The sequence below is a fragment of the Salvelinus namaycush genome, chromosome 23 (genome assembly GCF_016432855.1).
Source record: "Salvelinus namaycush isolate Seneca chromosome 23, SaNama_1.0, whole genome shotgun sequence".
Classification (NCBI taxonomy): Eukaryota; Metazoa; Chordata; class Actinopteri; order Salmoniformes; family Salmonidae; genus Salvelinus; species Salvelinus namaycush.
In genome coordinates this window covers 23,862,880-23,883,561 of record NC_052329.1, presented here as the reverse complement: position 1 = coordinate 23,883,561, position 20,682 = coordinate 23,862,880, and the positions used below count along the sequence as shown (strand labels likewise).

Genomic DNA, 20,682 nt, shown 5'->3' with positions numbered 1-20,682 from the left:
GCTGTAAGGAAAGACCTAGTTAAGCTGCAGCTGGCCCAGAACAGAGCGGCACATTTTGCTCTTCATTGTAATCAGAGGGCTGATATAAATACTATGCGTGCCAGTCTCTCTTGGCTAAGAGTTGAGGAGTGACTGACTGCATCAGTACTTCTTTTTAAAAGAAACATTAGAACAAACGTGTTGGAAATACCAAATTGTTTGCATAGTCAACTTACGCACAGCTCTGACACACACAATTACCCCATCAGACATGCCACCAGGGGTCTTTTCACAGTCCCCAAATCCATAACAAATTCAAGAAAGCGTAGAGTATTATATAGAGCACTTATTGCATGGAACTTCCATACATCTCATATTGCTCAAATAAATAGCAAACCTGGTTTAAAAAAACACATATAGCAACACCTCTCCCCTATTTGACCAAGATAGTTTGTGTGTATGTATTGATATGTAGGCTACATGTGCCTTTAAAAAATATGACGTAGTTCTGTCCTTGAGCTGTGTCACGTTCTGACCTTAGTTCCTTTGTTTTGTCTTTTGTTTTAGTTGGTCAGGGCGTGAGTTGGGTGGGTAATCTATGTTTTCTATTTCTGTGTTGGTTTTCTGTGTTTGCCCTGATATGGTTCTCAGAGGCAGCTGTCAATCGTTGTCCCTGATTGGGAACCATATTTAGGTAGCCTGTTTTCTGTTGGGTTTGGTGGGTGGTTGTTTTCAGTCTTTGTGTGTCTGCACCAGATAGAACTGTTTCAGTTTTCACTTTGTTGTTTTTGCATTTTGAGTTGTTCACTTCCATTAAATAAGATGAACAATTACCACGCTGCGCATTGGTCCTCTGATCCTTCAAACTTCTCCTCCTCAGACGAGGAGGAAGACGACAGCCGTTACAGAACCACCCACCAAAAAAGGACCAGGCAGCGTGGTAATGGGCAGCAGCAGCGATCGCAGGACTCCTGGACCTGGGAGGAAAGTCTGGACTATACAACATGGGATGAGATAGAGAGGTGGTCGATCAACCCAAGGAGAGTGCCGGAGCCCGCCTGGGATTCTCTGGAGCAGTGCGAGGAGGGATACCGGCGAATGGAGTTGGGACGGCGATTAAGGAGGTCAGAGAGACAGCCCCAAACATTTCTTGGGGGGGGAGGCACACGGGAAGTGTGGCTAAGCCAGGTAGGAGACCTGAGCCAACTCCCCGTGCTTACCGTGGAGAGAGAGCGACCGGGCAGGCACCGTGTTATGCAGAGATGCGCACGGTGTCTCCGGTAGGCAGGCATAGCCCGGTGCGGTACATAGCAGCACCTCGTATCGGCCGGGCTAGAGTGGGCATCGAGCCAGGTGCCATGAAGCCGGCTCTACGCATCTGGTCTCCAGTGCGTCTCCTCGGGCCGGTGTACAGGGCACCAGCCCTACGCATGGTGTCCCCGGTTCGCCAGCACAGCCCAGTGCGGGCTATTCCACCTCGCCGCACGGGGAGCATTCAGCCAGGTAGGGTTGGGCAGGCTCGGTGCTCGAGACCTGTAGTGCGCCTCCACGGTCCGGTCTATCCGGTGCCTTCTCCACGCACCAGTCCACCTGTGGCAGCCCCTCGCACCAGTCCAGTACCACCAGTGCCAACACCACGCACCAGGCTTCCTGTGCGTCTCCAGAGCCCTGTACGCCCTGTTCCTCCTCCCCGCACTCGCCCTGAGGTGCGTGTCCTCAGCCCGGTACCACCAGTGCCGGTACCACGCACCAGGCATCCAGTGCGTCTCCAGGGTCCAGTACTCCCTGTTCCTGTTCCCCGCACTCGCCCAGAGGTGCGTGTCCCCAGCTAGGTACCACCAGTTCCGGCACCACGCACCTGGCCTACTGTGCACCTCAGCAGGCCAGAGTCTTCCGTCTGTCCAGCGCCGCCTGAGCTGCCCGTCTGTCCAGCGCCGCCTGAGCTGCCCGTCTGTCCAGCGCCGCCTGAGCTGCCCGTCTGTCCAGCGCCGCCTGAGCTGCCCGTCTGTCCAGCGCCGCCTGAGCTGCCCGTCTGTCCAGCGCCGCCTGAGCCGCCCGTCTGTCCCGAGCCGTCCGTCTGTCCCGAGCCGCTAGAGCCGCCCGTCTGTCCCGAGCCGCTAGAGCCGCCCGTCTGTCCTGAGTCGCCAGAGCCGTCCGTCAGTCAGGAGCCGCCAGAGCCGCCCGCCAGTCAGGAGCCACCAGAGCCGCCCGCCAATCAGGAGCCGCCAGAGCCGCCCGCCAGTCAGGAGCCGCCCTTCAGTCCGGAGCCGCCCGTCAGTCCGGAGCCGCCCCTCAGTCCAGAGGCGCTCCTCAGTCCAGTGGGGCCCTTTATTAGGGTTCCCAGGCCAAGGTCGGCGGCGAGGGTCGCCGCTCAAAGGACGTCACTGAAGCGGACAAAGACAATGGTGGAGTGGGGTCCACGTCCAGCGCCAGAGCCACCACCGCGGACAGATGCACACCCAGACCCTCCCCTATAGGTTCAGGTTTTGCAGCCGGAGTCCGCACCTTGGGGAGCGGGGGTACTGTCACGTTCTGACCTTAGTTCCTTTGTTTTGTCTTTTGTTTTAGTTGGTCAGGGCATGAGTTGGGTGGGTAATCTATGTTTTCTATTTCTGTGTTGGTTTTCTGTGTTTGGCCTGATATGGTTCTCAATCAGAGGCAGCTGTCAATCGTTGTCCCTGATTGGGAACCATATTTAGGTAGCCTGTTTTCTGTTGGGTTTGGTGGGTGGTTGTTTTCAGTCTTTGTGTGTCTGCACCAGATAGAACTGTTTCAGTTTTCACTTTGTTGTTTTTGTATTTTGAGCATTGGTCTTCTGATCCTTCAAACTTCTCCTCCTCAAATGAGGAGGAAGACGACAGCCGTTACAAGCTGTTCTTGTCTATTGCTGTTCTGTATTATGTAATGTTTCTTGTTTTGTGTGGACCCCAGGAAGAGTAGCTTCTGCTTTTGCAACAACTAATGGGGATCCTAATAAAAAAACAAATACCAAAAACCAAATACACAGTAAGGTCAAAAAGATTATCAAGGACAACAACCACCCGAGCCACTGCCTGTTCACCCTGTTACCATCCAGAAGGCGAGGTCAGTACAGGTGCATCAAAGCTGGGACCGAGAGACTGAAAAATAGCTTCTATCTCAAGGCCATCAGACTGTTAAATAGCCATCACTAACATAGAGGCTGCTGCCTACATACAGACTTGAAATCATTGGCCACTTTAACTTCTTATGGCTGAAGGGGCAGTATTGAGTAGCTTGGATGAAAGGTGCCCATATCAAACGGCCTGCTCCTCAGTCATAGTTGCTAATATTTGCATATTATTATTAGTATTGGATAGAAAACACTCTAAAGTTTTCTAAAACTGTTTGAATTATGTCTGTGAGATTAACAGAACTCATATTGGCAGGCAAAATCCTGAGTTGAAATCAAAATCTGAGCTTGTATGTATTCACCAGAGTCCCTAATGAAATCCCCTTGAGATATGAATGATTGTGCACTGCCTAGGGGTTCCACTAGATGTCAACCATCAATAGAAATTATAATGAGACTGCTATGATGTTGTGGGAGAGAATGATAGCAGAATCAGTCAGGTGTCCATCAAGCAGCCATTTCTGATCATGCTTTTTCCTCATGGAAGTCACTTACGTTCCATTGCTCACGAAGACAAGAAAGAATACTCCGGTTGGAACTTTATTGAAGCTATATGTTAAAAACATCCTAATGATTGATTCTGTACTTAGTTTGAAATGTTTCTTCGACCGGTAATATCACTTTTTGAAGTTTTTGTCCGATATAACGCTGACCAGAATTAGCGTTTGGATATGTAAACCAGACGCGCTAACAAAAGAAGGTATTTGGACATAAATAACGGATTTTTTCGAACAAAACAAACATTTATTGTGGACCTGGGATTCCTGGTGTGCTTTCTGATGTAGATCATCAAAGGTAAGGGAATATTTATCATATATTTTCTTGTTTATGTTGACGCCATCTTTGCGGCTGTGGTGTTTTACTTTTGAGCGCCGTCTCAGATTATAGCGTGGGTTTCTTTTTCCGTAAAGTTTTTTTGTAATTTGACACAGCGGTTGCATTAAGGAGAGGTATATCTATAATTCCATGTGTATAACTTGTATTATCATCTATATTTAGTATTTCTGTTGAAACGATGTGGCTATGCAAAGTCACTTGATGTTTTTGCCACTAGTGAATCTAGTCGCCTCAATGTAAACTCAGATCTTTTGATATAAATATGAATTTAATCAAACAAAACATGCATGTATTGTGTAACATGAAGTCCTATGAGTGTCATCTGATGAAAATAATCGAAGGTTAGTGATTAATTTTATCTCTATTCTGGTTTTTGTGAAGCTATCTTTAGCTGGAAAAAATGGCTGTGATTATTGTGGTTTTGTGGTGACCTAACATAATCGTTTGTAGTGCTTTCGCTGAAAAGCCTATTTGAAATCGGACACTTTGGTGGGATTAACAACAAGATTACCTTTAAAATGATATAAGACACATGTATGTCTGAGGAATTTTAATTATGAGATTTCTGTTTTTTGAATTTAGCGCCCTGCACTTCGACTGGCTGTTGTCATATCGATCCCGTTAACGGGACTTCAGCCATAGAAGTTAATAAATGGATCACTAGTCACTTTAATAATGCCACTTTAATACTGTTTACATATCTTGCATTACTCATCTCATATGTATATACTGTATTTTATACCATCTATTGCATCTTGCCTATGCCGCTTGGTCATTGCTTATCCATATATTTATATGTATATATTCTTATTCCATTCCTTTAATTTGATTTGTGTGTATTAGGTAGTTGTTGTCGAATTGTTAGATTACTTGTTAGATATTACTGCACTGTGCGAACCAGAAGCACAAGCATTTCAGTAACCTCGCAATAACATCTGTTAACCATGTGTATGTGACCAATAACATTTTATTTGATTTATTTAAAAACATCCTTGGCTGCCTCTCTCTCTCTCTCTTACAATCTCGCTGCATCTCTCTCTTTCCCCTCTCTCTCTTTCCTTCTATCCCTCTCTCTCTCTCTCTCTATTTCTCTCTCTAGTTCTCTCTGTCTCTCTCTCCCTGCCATAAGCCCAATTTTCTCTGTAGACACACTAATAAAATATGAATTCATGAAAGCACAGAGGAGCCTGCTGACTTTTAGGCTTGACGCTGATGGGTATCTTTCAAACTGAAGGGAAGGAGTAGCACAGACACAGTATAGCGGCTTGTCGTACACACAGAGCAAGCTTATTTGTCACCACCATCTAAGTTGCCTGCAGGTTATTGCAGATGTCATTTGCATTGTTCTTGAGCTTAGGCACAGAGTTAAAATAATTCCTAACCATGGTGGATCCTCTCTTCTCCTCCTTGTGTTGACAGAGATCCGGGAGGCATTCAGAGTGCTGGACCGGGATGGGAACGGGTTCATCTCCAAGCAGGAGCTGGGCATGGCCATGAGGTCCCTGGGATACATGCCCAGTGAGGTGGAGCTGGCCATCATCATGCAGAGACTAGACATGGATGGTGAGTCACCTTCAGTACCCATTTCACACATTTACATTACACAGACACATGCAGTTGCACATGTAACAGAAGGTCCCATGTCCGAGTCCAGTGAGAGACAGGAACCCACTCTGTTACACACACACACACACATATTTAAACATGAAGAGATCCCTTCCCTCCTGTTTACACACGATCACGCCTACACAAAGACATGGACATTGTCATATACACACTGTCAGAAACACACATATTGTCACGCCCTGACCTTAGAGATCCTTATTATTCTCTATGTTTGGTTAGGTCAGGGTGTGACTCGGGTGGGAAAATCTATGTTTTCTATTTCTTTGTGTTTTTGGCTGAGTATGGTTCCCAATCAGAGGCAGCTGTCTATCGTTGTCTCTGATTGGGGATCATATATAAGTTGTCATTTTCCTTTTGGGTTTTGTGGGATCTTGTTTTCTGTATAGTTTATTTGCCTTACAGAACTGTGTGCTTTCGTTTTCACTTTGGTTATTTTGTTAGTGTTTTTTGAAAATAAATATCATGAACACTATCCACGCTGCGCTTTGGTCCACTCCTTTCGACGAGAGTCGTAACACATATACATAAATAGATCCCGCTCTTCCTTTTCACACATTCATACACATGTTCCTACATACAGTTCCTTTAGAAAGTATTCAGACCCCTTGACTTTTTCCACATTTTGTTACTTTACAGCCTTATTCTAAAATGTATTAAATAAAAATACTCCTCAATCTACACACAATACACATAATGACAGAGCGAAAAAAGTTTAGAAATTTTTGCAAATGTATTACAAATAAAAAACACATGCCTTATTTACATAAGTATTCAAACCCTTAGCTATGAGAATTTAGCTCAGGTACATCCTGTTTCCATTGATCATCCTTAAGATGTTTCTACAATTTGATTGGAGTCCCCCTGTGGTAAATTCAATTGATTGAACATAATTGGGAAAGGGACACACCTGTCTATATAAGGTCCCACAGTTGACAGTGCATGTCAGAGCAAAAACCAAGCTATGAGGTCGAAGGAATTGTCCATAGAGCTCCGAGACCAGATTTTGTTAGGCACAGATCTGGGGAAGGGTACCAAAAAATGTCTGCAGCATTGAAGGTCCCCAAGAACACTGTGGCCTCCATCATTCTTAAATGGAAAAAGTTTGGAACCACCAAGACTCTTCCTAGACTTGGATGCCTGGCCAAACTGAGCAATCAGAGGAGGAGGGCCTTGGTCAGGGAGATGACCAAGAACCCGATGGTCACTCTGACAGAGCTCTAGAGTTCCTCTGTGGAGATGGGAGAACTTTCCAGAAGGACAACTATCTTTGCAGCACTCCACCAATCAGGCCTTTATGGTAGAATGGCCAGGTTGAAGCCACTGCTCAGTAAAAGGCACATGACAGCCCGCTTGGAGTTTGCCAAAAGGCACATAAAGGACTATCAGACCATGAAAAACAAGATTCTCTGGTCTGATGAAACCAAAATTGAACTCTTTGGCCTGAATGCCAAGTGTCACGTCTGAAAGAAACCCTACGGTGAAGCATGGTGGTGGCAGCATCATGCTGTGGAGATGTTTTTCAGCAGCAGGGACTGGGAGACTATTCAGGATCAAGGGAAAGATGAACTGATCAAAGTACAGCAAGATGCTTGATGGAAACCTGCTCCAGAGCCCTCAAAACCTCAGACTGGGACGAAGGTTGACCTTCCAACAGGACAATGACCATAAGTACAGAGCCAAGAAAATGCAGGAGTGGCATCGGGACAAGTCTCTGAATGTCCTTGAGTGGCCGAGCCAGAGCCCGGACTTGAACCCGATCGAACATCTCTGGAGAGACCTGAAAATAGCTGTGCAACAACTCTCAAATCAAATCAAATAATAATAAAATCCGCTGAATACAACAGGTCTAGACCTTACAGTGAAATAATTATTTACAAGCCCTTACACAACAATGCAGTTTAAAGAAAAATAAGTGTTAAGAAAGTATTTATTAGAATAAAGTGAAGTAACAGTTTTTTAGAAGAATCTAACAGTAGCGAGGCTATATGTGACGACCCTCCCACTCTGTCTGCCGTATTCTCTCTTTGTTCTTGTTTCCTTATTAGGATGCCGGTGGGCGTAGTTGGGAGTCGTCGTGAGTTACATGGGAAACACCTGGGCCCGCTGTGTCATAGGATAAATACACCACTTCCCCATTCATGGAAGAGACTCTCTCCATGCAGACACCTTTACAGATTTTGTTGTGTATCTTGGTGGTTTTTGGTTGTTTGCTTTAGCACCTTTCAACACCCTGCATTATCACATTCATGCATGCAAAACACTCACTTACACTACTGATTACTGATTACACACACCATTGTATATTGTACTTAGTTAATAAATATATTTTGTTATTCCTTATCTCCACGTTGTCTCCCTTTTGTTACGGGCTTTGAGCCGGTTCGTGACATATATACAAGGGGTACCGGTACAGAGTCAATGTGCAGGGGCACAGGTTAGTTGAGGTAATTAAGGTAATATGTACATGTAGGTTGAGGTAAAGTGACTATGCATAGATAATAAACAGAGAGTAGAAGCAGCGTAAAAATGGAGGTGGGGGGACATTGCAAATAGTCCGGGTAGCCATTTTATTAGCTGTTCAGGAGTCTTATGGTTTAGGGGAAGAAGCTGTTAAGAAGCCTTTTGTACCTTGACTTCGCGCTCCGGTACTGCTTGCTGTGTGGTAGCAGAGAGAACAGTCTATGACTAGGGTGGCTGGAGTCTTTTGCAATAAAGGTCCTGGATGGCAGGAAGCTTGTCCCCAGTGATGTACTGGGCCGTACACACTACCATCTGTGGAGCCTTGCGGTCGGAGGCCAAGCAGTTGCTATACCAGGCGGTGATACAACCGGTCAGGATGCTCTTGATGGTGCAGCTGTAGAACTTTTTGAGGATCTGAGCACCCATGCCAAATCTTTTCAGTCTCCTGAGGGGGAAAAGGCGTTGTTGTCCCCTCTTCACGACTGTCTTGGTGTGTTTGGACCATGATAGTTATATCCTTTGTCTTGATCACGTTGAGGGAGAGGTTGTTGTCCTGGCACCACACTGCCAGGTCTCTGACCTCCTCCCTATAGGCTGTCTCATCGTTGTTGGTGATCAGGCCTCCACTGTTGTGTCGTCGGCAAACTTAATGATGGTGTTGGAGTCATGCTTGGCCATGCAATCAAGTGTGAACAGGAAGTACAGGAGGGGACAGCACGCACCCCTGAGGGGCCCCTGTTTTGAGGATCAGTGTGGCAGATGTGCTTTTGCCTACCCTTAACACCTGGGGGCGGTCCGTCAGGAAGTCCAGGATCCAGTTGCAGGTAGGTGTTTAGTCCCAGGGTCCGAGCTGTAGTCAATGAATAGCATTCTCACATAGGTGTTCCTTTTGTCCAGGTGGGAAAGGGCAGTGTGGAGTGCAATAGAGATTGCATCATCTGTGGATCTGTTGGGGAGGTATGCAAATTGGAGTGGGTCTAGGGTTTCTGGGATAATGGTGTTGATGTGAGCCAAGACAGGCGTTTCAAAGCACTTCATGGCTACAAACGTGAGTGCTACGGGTCGGTAGTCATTTAGGTAGGTTATCTTAGTGTTCTTGGGTACAAGGACCGTGGTGGTCTGCTGGAAACATGTTGGTATTACAGTCTCGGTCAAAGATAAGGTTGAAAATGTCAGTGAAGACACTTGCCAGTTGGTCAGTGCATGCTCGGAGTACACATTCTGGTAATCTGTCAATGTTGACCTGTTTAAAGGTCTTACATCGGCTACGGAGAGCATGAACACACTGTCGTCTGGAATAGCTGATGCTTTCATGCATGCTTCAGTGTTGCTTGCCTCGAAGCGAGCATAGTCTTGTTTCACTGAGCAGCTTGCAGCTGTGCTTCCCTTTTAAGTCCATAATAGCTTGCAAGCCCTGCCATATCCAACGAGCATCAACGCCGGTGTAGTACGATTCAATCTTAGTCCTGTATTGACGCTTTGCCTGTTTGATAGTTCATCGGAGGGCATGGCGAGAATTCTTGTGAGCATCCGGGTTAGAGTCCCGCTCCTTGAAAGCGGCACCTCTACCCTTTAGCTCAGTGTGGATGTTGCCTGTAATCCATGGCTTCTGGTTGGGGTATGTACGTACGGTCACTGTGCGGACTACGTCATCAATGCACTTATTGATGAAGCCAGTGACTGATGTGGTGTACTCTTCAATGCCATCTGAAGAATCCCAGAACATATTCCAGTCTGTGGTAGCAAAACAGTTCTGTAGCTTAGCATCTTTGTCATCTGACCACTTCCTTATTGAGCGAGTCGCTGGTACTTTTTGCTTGTAAGCAGAAATCAGGAGGATAGAGTTATGGTCAGATTTGCCAAATGGAGGGCGAGAGAGAGCTTTGTATGCGTCTCTGTGTGTGGAGTAGTGGTCTGGAGTTTTTTTCCTCTTGTTGCACATGTAACATGCTTATAGAAACGAGGTAAAACAGATTTAAGTTTCCCTGCATTAAAGTCCCCGGCCACTAGGAGCGTTGCCTCTGGATGAGGATTTTCTTGTTTGCTTATGGCCTTATACAGCTCGTTGGGTGCCGTGTTAGTGCCAGCATCAGTTTGTGGTAAATGGACAGCTACGAAAAATATAGATTAAAACTCTTGGTAAATAATAGTGTGGTCTACAGCTTATCACGAGATACTCTACCTGAGGTGAGCAAAACCTCAAGACTTCCTTAATAATATTAGATTTCGTGCACCAGCTGTTATTAACAAATAAACACAGACTGCCACCCCACAGACCGCCACAGCTGTTCTATCTTGCCGATGGACCGAAAACCCAGCCAGCTGTATGTTATTCATGTCGTCGTTCAGCCACTTCCATTTTATTATCCAATGATTTGACGTTGGATAATATCAAATCAAACTTTGTCACATGCGCTGAATACAACAAGTGTAGACTTTACCGTGAAATGCTTACTTACAAGCCCTTAACCAACACTGCAGTTCAAGCAGAAGAAAATATTTACCAAGTAGACTAAAATAAAAAGTAATAATACAAAGTAACACAAATAGAATAACAATAACAAGGCTATATACAGGGGGCACCGGTACCGAGTCAGTGTGCGGGGGTACAGGCTAGTTGATTGTAACGGCAGGCTTCCTCCTCTTCATCTGAAGAGGTGTAGCAGGGATCGGACCAAGACGCAGCGTAGCTCGTGTTCAACATGACTAATAAACAAGACGAAACTGTGAACACTTACAACTAACAAAATAACAAACATGGCAAACCGAAACAGCCCTATCTGGTGCAGAGAAAACACAGAGACAGGAAACAACCACCCACAAACCCCAACACAAAACAAGCCACCTATCTATGATTCCCAATCAGAGACAACACAAAACATCTGCCTCTGATTGAGAACCATATTAGGCCAAACATAGAAACATAGAAACAGACAAACTAGACACACAACATAGAATGCCCACCCAGCTCACGTCCTGACCAACACTAAAACAAGCAAAACACAAGAACTATGGTCAGAACGTGACATTGATGTAATTTGTACATGTAGGTGGGGGTGAAGTGACTATGCATAGGTAACAAACAAACAGCGAGTAGCAGCTGATGTTAAAGAGTAATTGCTGTCCTGATATCCAGAAGCTCTTTTTGGTCATAAGAGACGGTGGCAGACACATTATGTACAAAATACGTTTCAATAACGCAAACAAACACAATTGGTTAGGAGCCCGTAACACGGCAGCCATCCAACCTGACAGAACTTGAGAGGATCTGCAGAGAAGAATGGGACAAACTCCCCAAATACAGGTGTGCCAAGCTTGTTGTTACGAATCCCTTTGGCCCGACAGTCTAGGGGGGATGGTAATGGGACCCGTAACAACTCATGCAAAGTGTAACAGTGACAAAGTAACAGTGAGAACGAAATAACACAGACAACTTAATTACCGTCAAAGACTCAGGGTTTATTTCTAAACACACGGTAAAGGGGGGCAGGAAAAAGGGGCTGAGCTGGACCCAAGGAAAGAAATAATAAGTATCCACAAACACCCCTAAGCTAGACTAGCCTACTTCACCAACAGCTAACTAACCAAAAATACAGTGGGTGGTCCGCCCAGTCCTAACTAGTGTTTTTAACAAAGTTTACCTACGGGTAGTGTATGCCCATGGGCGAACTGTCTTGGTTACCCCCTTTTCCCACCAGCAAACAAACACCATAACCAAACACAATACTCACAGGTGGGGACAAAGTGACATGTATCCTAAACCACACAAGAGATCTACAAACATATGGCATTTACAGAGAGATTTTACACAAAGAGATCGAGCTCTAGAGAACACAACTGACAGGGTTTTTAAACCAAGGGAAAGGGACTGTGATTGGGTAAGGGAAAAGGAACAGGTGCCTTCCGATTAGCGACTGATTGATGACTGATTGGGGAATGATGATTGTCACCTGTCAGTAGGGGAGAAGGAGAGAAAAGAAATACACACAGGATACACACAGAATACTTGTATCCGTAACACTTGTAGTGTCATACCCAAGAAGACTCAAGGCTGTAATCGCTGCCAAAGGTGCTTCAACAAAGTACTGAGTAAAGGGTCTGAATACTTATTTAAATATGATATTTCAGTTTTTATTTGTAATACTTTTACAAAAATGTCTAAAAACCTGTTTTTACTTTGTCATTATGGGGTATTGTGTGTAGATTGATGAGGGGGGAAAACGATTTAATACATTTTAGAATAAATCAGTAACCTAACAAAATGTGGAAAAAGTCAAGGGTAATGAATACTTTCCGAAGGCACAGTATGACTACATAATCACAAACATAATAAATACATTGACATGAGTGCTCATTCACCATTATGCACACACATGTGCATGTACATACAGTACATTACATGCACACAGTAATGTGCACTCATTCGCACCATACTTTCATATCACAACCTCCACTTTACACTTTAAATAAGCATGAAGGATCCTACTATCCAAACACACACCAGAAGAGCACTTAACACATCCCATAGTAGCAATATCTGTCTCTAAACTGTCTATATGTAAAATGTTGGCTGTGGTCCCTTGCTTCCTTTCATCTTAATGAACTGTATTGCACATATTTACGCTAACACGCACACACATGCACGCACTATGCACGCACAAACACACGCATACACACACAAACAAACACACACAACACACGTGATTACAAGTTGGGTGAATTTTGGCACATTTCTTCTGACAGAGATGGTGTAACTGACTCAGGTTTGTAGGCTTCCTTGCTTGCAAACGCTTTTCCAGTTCTGCCCACAAATTGTCTTTAGGATTGAGGTCAGGGCTTTGTGATGGCCACTCCAATACCTTGACTTTGTTGTCCTTAAGCCATTTTGCCACAACTTTGGAAGCATGCTTGGGGTCATTGTCCATTTGGAAGACCCATTTGCGACCAAGCTTTAACTTCCTGACTGATGTCTTGAGATGTTGTTTCAATATATCCACGTAATTTTCATCCCTCATGATGCCATCTATTTTGTGAAGTGCACCTCCTGCAGCAAAGTACCCCCACAACATGATGCTGTCACCCCCGTGCTTCACGGTTGGGATGGTGTTCTTCGGCTTGCAAGCCTCCCCCTTTTTCCTCCAAACATAATGATGGTCATTATGGCCAAACAGTTCTATTTTTGTTTCATCAGACCAGAGGACATTTCTCCAAAAAGTACAATCTTTGTCCCCATGTGCAGTTGCAAACCGTAGTCTGGCTTTTTTATGGCGGTTTAAGAGCAGTGGCTTCTTTCTTGCTGAGTGGCCTTTCAGGTTATGTCGATATAGGACTCGTTTTACTGTGGATATAGATACTTTTGTACCTGTTTCCTTCTGCATCTTCACAAGGTCCTTTGCTGTTGTTCTGGGATTGATTTGCACTTTTCGCACCAAAGTACATTCATCTCTAGGAGACAGAACGCATCTCCTTCCTGAGCGGTATGACGGCTGCGTGGTCCCATGGTGTTTATACTTGTGTACTATTGTTTGTACAGATGAACGTGGTGCCTTCAAGCGTTTGGAAATTGCTCCCAAGGATGAACCAGACTTGTGGTCTACCATTTTTCTTCTGAGGTCTTGGCTGATTTCTTTTGATTTTCCCATGATGTCAAGCAAAGAGGCACTGAGTTTGAAGGTAGGCCTTGAAATACATCCACAAGTACACCTCCAATTGACTCAAATTATGTCAATTAGCCTATCAGAAGCTTTTAAAGCCATGACATAATTTTCTGGAATTTTCCAAGCTGTTTAAAGGCACAGTCAACTTAGTGTATGTAAACTTCTGACCCACTGGAATTGTGATACAGTGAATTATAAGTGAAATAATAATAATAATAATCTGTAAACAATTGTTGAAAAAAATTACTTGTGTCATACACAAAGTACATGTCCTAACCGACTTGCCAAAACTATAGTTTGTTAACAAGAAATTTGTGGAGTGGTTGAAAAACGAGTTTTAATGACTCCAACCTAAGTGTATGTAAACTTCCGACTTCAACTGTACATGTGACATTTTAGTCATTTAGCAGGTGCTCTTATCCAGAGCGACTTACAGTTAGTGTGTTCATCTTAAGATAGCTAGCTGAGACAACCACATATCACAGTCAAATATACAAGATACAAACATTCCATTCCAGCTAAACAATGAAAATAGGCTAGCGTTTTGCTAACAACACATTTTCATACACATCTAAAATCTCTGTCAAACTCTTCAATTAAACCTGAAGCAACAATATGTTCATGCCTACTGCAATTCCAATTACTGAAAACAATAACACATGGGTACACATGAAGTTACCATAAGCAATCATTTTTGATGAAAACATTTGAAAAATTGGTGGATAAAGCGTTTTGGAAATAAACCTTCTGTGGAATAATTAGATGTGTCAAAACACTGGATAATTGGAGAAATGTTCAAAACGTTTTTCACCCGTTAGTCTCTTTTTTAGCTTGTATTCTCCACTCAAATGTTTGTTGTTTGTTTGTTTTTGTTTTTTGGGGCAGAATTGCTAGAAAAACTGTAGTGGACTGGTCTCAGGAAGATCAAAAAGTCATAACTGAATGTTCAAAGTTGTGGACTCCTTCCTATTGCCTCTCCACTCCAGATAAGAATGATTAGTGAAACGATTTATCCTCCCCTACTATTAAAGTATACCTGCTGTCAAATTGAAGGTTTGCTTGATATACCGCTTTCGTCTCCTGCTTTGACAAGTTAGAACATCTAGGAGCACCTATCTGTCATATATTGCTTGTACACTCTGAGGTGTGACAGCAATCAATGTATGAGTTCCTGTTGGTTTGGTAGAGGGGGAGGACTGAAGGACCATTTGTCATCTGCGATGCCTTTGAAATTGATTTTACTTGCTGTGACTGAATGAGGACACCCTGGCCAAGATAAGAAGGGTTGGCTGGATTGTTGTTGCTATTACATCTCTGTCATTACAGTGAGAGATGTTTCAAAACATCAATTTGTGTTCTGTTCAAAGCAATTTGCCTCAATCTCGTTTAATTTTCTTGTCGATAGACGCAACACAAAAGATCATGGTGATCAAATGGAGGAGGTATCCATAGCCAGGTACATTACCAGATGAATGGGATTTGAGGGTGTTTATTGTGTCTTTGCCAAGCTAGCAGCAAGGTGAATTAGAGACACGTGACACATTCACGGATGGCCATTGATTATTTCTGTTTGAGCAGCAGCTGCAACAGTCCAGCTGATCTCTATAAGATATGGATGGACTCATTGAGTTGATCTGATAATCTGTTCCACTGTCAGAACGATCCCTCAGATTGTTATCCAGCTCAGCAGAATGCCCTTGGTGGATTGCTTAGGAGCTTGTGGTCTTTGTTGGAGATCTCAGTATTGCAATCGCTCCCGTTGCTTTATATAGGGGTGTTAAGCTCATAATACATGATGCCTGGCATCAGCTGCTTTTGTTAGGAAGTGTTTTGGTTTAAATCACATCCATCCGTCCATCCATCCATCCATTCATCCATCCATCATGATAATTCAGGGGCCCTGACTGCACTGGCTGCACTGCCTGACTGTCCCCAGTGATGAGGCAGGATGCCACTCTGCATATGCATGGGCACAGAGAGGGACAATCGATGGCATCAAATGTGACAGTGCCAGCGTGACTAAGGAGTTCACCCCTGTCAGGGGAGAGGGAGGAGAGGAGGAGTGAAGGGGCAGATTGAGTTGCCCTGCATGGGCAGCACACAACCTCTTCTGCAGGGAAATTAAGAAGATGAAGGAGGAAGAAGAATAGGTATTGAAGGGAAGGAACACATACTCAAATGAAGACTTGGTATAAAATACAGTTATTGTCCTTTTTACTGATTTGAAATAAAACTTTTTTTGTGAGTAAGACATGTCATACTGTGTGTCTGACTGTGTTTCTTAGGAGACGGGCAGGTGGACTTCGATGAGTTCATGACGATCCTAGGACCCAAGCTCCTGTCGTCTGAAACCAGGGAGGGCTTCCTTGGGAGCACGATAGACAGCATATTCTGGCAGGTAAGGACTTCTCTCTTTTCACCTCTATCTTCTATCACCTTTCCTTTACCAAGCAGTGGCCTGCAATAGCTGCAGCCATGGCCAAGTTGTGCAATAGCTGGCAGTGAAATCGAAGACGTTTATTCATCTTGATTTGCACAATGACGATCAGTGTAGAGGCAGCAAAGAGTGTAGTGTGTCAGTTCCTGATGGACAGATGTTGTCTTGTCTGGTGGCAGTGCCTCCTGCCTTGGAGATGCTGACAGGACATAATCTATGTGCCATTTGGCCAGATGTTCCTGCACTGAACCATAATGGAGGGGGGAGAGGATGATAGCTAGCGAGGGGGTCAGAGTAGTGAGTGGATGACTAAGATGGCATGATTGTGTAATAGAGGGGAACACAATTATAGTGTGTGTGTGTGTGCGCGCGCGCGCGCGTGTGTGTGTGTGTAAGTGTGTGCGCGCGCGTGTGTGCGTGCGTGCGTGCGTGCGTGCGTGCGTGCGTGCGTGCGTGCGTGCGAAAGAGAGAGAGAGAAGTAACAGAGTGAGTGGAATTGACAAGGTGAGAAGATTCGAGCGAGTGAAAGAAGCGGGGGTGAAAGCGAATGAATGAAAGAGTTAGAGAGTAGAGTGTAAGGGAGAGAGAGAGAACAACCATAGCCACGGGAAGTAAGGGTAATGAGGGTGCTGCAGCAGCCCCTGAAAAATCTGAAAAATCTATATATATTATACAAAATAAATATACAGTTTTTCTTTATGTTTACTATTTTCTACATTGTAGAATAATAGTGAAGACATCAAAACTATGAAATAACACATGGAATCATGTAGTAACCAAAAAAGTGTTAAACAAATCAAAATATATTTTAGATTTGAGATTCTTCAAAGTAGCCAACCTTTGCCTTGATGACAGCTTTGCACACTCTTGGCATTCTCTCAACCAGCTTCATGAGGAAAATAAAATCTCTGACCTACGCGGAAGATTAACTTTTTCCTTTAACGAGTCCAACGAGAAGGATATACTGCTTTCACTGGAACAGGCCCAGATCTCCGTAAAAGGGGCCGCAGATCGGACAGCCTTCTGAGAATCCGTAGGCGAGCAAGTAAGCTTCCACTGACATCCGTTCTTCTTGCTAATGTGCAAATCAATGGAAAATAAAATTGATGACCTACGGTTAAGATTATCCTACCAACGGGACATTCAAAACTGTAATATCTTATGCTTCACGGAGTCGTGGCTGAACGACGACATTATCAACATACAGCTGGCTAGTTTCACACTGTATTGGCAGGATAGAACAGCAGCGTCTGGTGATTTTTGTAAATAACAACTGGTGCACAATATCTAAAGAAGTCTCAAGGTTTTGCTCGCCTATCTACCTAGAGAGTTTTCATCTGTATTTTTCATAGCTGTCTACAAACCACCACAGACTGATGCTGGCACTAAGACCGCTCTCAATGAGCTGTATTCCGCCATAAGCAAACAGGAAAACGCTCACCCAGATGCGGCGGTCCTAGTGGCCAGGGACTTTAATGCAGGGAAACAGAAATTTGGTAAGATTTCAATCAGCATGTTAAATGTGCACAAGAGGGAAAATAACTCTTTACTCCACACACAGAGACGCATACAAAGCTCTCCCTCGCCCTCCATTTGGCAAATCTGACCATAATTCTATCCTCCTGATTCCTGCTTACAAGCAAAAAGTAAAGCAGGAAGTACCAGCGACTCGATCAATAAAAAGTTGGTCAGATGAAGCAGATGCTAAGCTACAGGACTGTTTTCCTAGCACAGACTGGAATATGTTCCGGGATTCCTCCGATGGCATTGAGGAGTACACCACATCAGCCATTGGCTTCATCAATAAGTGCATCAATGACGTTCCCCCAACAGTGACCATACGTACTGTACATACCCCAACCAGAAGCCATGGATTATAGGCAACATCCGCACTGAGCTAAAGGCTAGAGCTGCCGCTTTCAAGGACCGGGACTCTAACCCGGAAGCTTATAAGAAATCCCGCTATGCCCTCCGACAAACCATCAAACAGGCAAAGCATCAATACAGGACTAAGATCGAATCGTACTACACCGGCTCTGATGCTCGTCGGATGTGCCAGGGCTTGCAAACCATTACAGACTACAAACTGAAGCACAGCCGAGAGCTGCCCAATGACACGAGCCTACCAGATGAGCTAAACTTCTTCTATGCTTGCTTCAAGGCAAATAACACTGAAACACACATGAGAGCACCAGCTGTTCCTGAAGTCTGTGTGATAATGCTCTCCGCAGCCGATGTGAGTAAGACCTTTAAACAGGTCAACATTCACAAGGCCGCAGGGCCAAACGGATTACCAGGATGTGTACTGCGAGCATGCGCTGACCAACTGGCAAGTGTCTTCACTGACATTTTCAACCTCTCCTTGTCCGAGTCTGTAATACCAACATGTTCTAAGCAGACCACCATGGTCCCTGCACCCAAGAACAACAAGGTGACCTGCCTAAATGACTACCGACCAGTAGCACTCACGTCTGTAGCCATGAAGTGCTTTGAAAGGCTAGTCATGGCTCACATCAACACCATTATCTCAGAAACACTCCAATTTGCATACCGCCCTAACATATCCACAGATGATGCAATCTCTATTGCACACGTTGATCCTCAACACAGGGCCCCCTCATGGGTACGTGCTCAGTCCCCTCCTTTACTCCCTGTTCACTCATGACTGCACAGCCAGAAACAACTCCAACACCATCATTAAGTTTGCCGATGACACAACAGTGGTAGGCCTGATCACCGACAACGATGAGACAGTCTATAGGGAGGAGGTCAGAGATCCCTCAACGTGATCAAGACAAAAGAGACTATTGTGGACTACAGGAAAAAGAGGACCGAGCACACCCCCATTCTCATCGACGGGGCTGTAGTGGAGCAGGTTGAGAGCTTCAAGTTCCTTGGTGTCCACATCACCAACAAACTACATGGTCCAAGCACACCAAGACAGTCGTGAAGAGGGCACGACAAAACCTATTCCCCCTCAGGAGACTGAAAAGATTTGGCATGGGTCCTCAGATCCTCAAAGGGTTCTACAGCTGCACCATCGAGAGCATCCTGACTGGTTGCATTACTGCCTGGAATGGCAACTGCTCGGCCTCCGACTGCAAGGCACTACAGAGGGTAGTGCGTATGGCCCAGTACATCACTGAGGTCAAGCTTCCTGCCATCCAGGACCTCTATACCAGGCGGTGTCAGAGGGAGGCCCTAATAATTGTCAAAGACTCCAGCCACCCTAGTCATAGACTGTTCTCTCTGCTACCCCTCGGCAAGCAGTACCAGAGAACCAAGTCCAGGTCCAAGAGGTTTCAAAACAGCTTCTACCCCCAAGCCATAAGACTCCTGAACATCTAATCAAATTGCTACGCAGACTATTTGCATTGCCCCCCCCCCCCCCCCCCCCCCCCGTCTCTACCCACATGTACATATTACCTCAATTACCTCGTCTAACCAGTGCCCCAGCACATTGACTCTGTACCGTTATCCCCCTGTATAGTCTCGCTATTGTTATTTTACTGCTGCTCTTTAATTAGTTGTAACTTTTTTTTCTTATTCTTACTTTATTTTATTTTTTTACTGCATTGTTGGTTAAGGGCTCATAAGTAAGCATTTCACTGTAAGGTCTACTACACCTGTTGTATTCGGCGCATGTTACTAATACATTTTGATTTGATTTGATGTGGTAGTCACCTAGAATGCATTTCAATTAACAGGTGTGCCTTGTTAAAAGTGAGGTTTGTGGAATTTATTTCCTTCTTAATGCGTTTGAGCCAATCAGTTGTGTTGTGACAAGGTAGGGGTGGTATACAGAAGATATCCCTATTTGGTAAAAGACCAAGTCCATATTATGGCAAAAACAGCTCAAATAAGCAAAGAGAAACGATAGTACATCATTATTTTAAAGACTTGAAGGTCTGTCAATCCGGAATATTTCAAGAACCTTGAAAGTTTCTTCAAGTGCAGTCGCAAAAACCATCATGCGCTATGATGAAACTGGCTCTCATGAGGACCGCCACAGGAAAGGAAGACCCAGAGTTACCTCTGCTGCAGAGGATAAGTTCATTAGAGTTAACTGCAACTCAGATTGCATCCAAAATAAAGTTAAAGTAACAGAAACATCTCAACATCAACTGTTCATAGGAGACTGCGTGATACAGGCCTTCATGGTCGATTTGCTGCAAAGAAACCACTACTAAAGGACACCAATAATAAGAAGAGACTTCGTTGGGCCAAGAAACACGAGCAATGGACATTAGACCGGTGGAAATCTGTCCTTTTATCTGATGAGTCCTAATTTGAGATTTCTGGTTCCAACCGCTGTGTCTTTGTGACGCGCAGAGTAGGTGAACAGATGATCTCCACATGTGTGGTTCCCACCATGGAGCATGGAGGAGGTGGTGTGATGGTGTGGGGGTGCTTTTCTGGTGACACTGTCAGTGATTTATTTAGAATTCAAGGCACACTTAACCAGCATGGCTACATCAGCATTCTGCAGCGATACGCCATCCCATCTGGTTTGCACTTAATGGGACTATCATTTG

General features: G+C 44.7%; 1 protein-coding gene across 1 annotated transcript in view; it reads left to right on the top strand.

The window, feature by feature from the left end:
- LOC120018002 (calcium-binding protein 8) overlaps nucleotides 1-20,682 on the top strand; it is a 74,010-nt gene that overhangs the window by 9,006 nt on the left and 44,322 nt on the right. Inside the window, exons 4-5 of the mRNA XM_038960951.1 lie at nucleotides 5,387-5,530; nucleotides 15,996-16,108. Coding sequence (XP_038816879.1) covers nucleotides 5,387-5,530; nucleotides 15,996-16,108 — 257 coding nt within the window. The remainder of the gene's footprint in view (nucleotides 1-5,386; nucleotides 5,531-15,995; nucleotides 16,109-20,682) is intronic.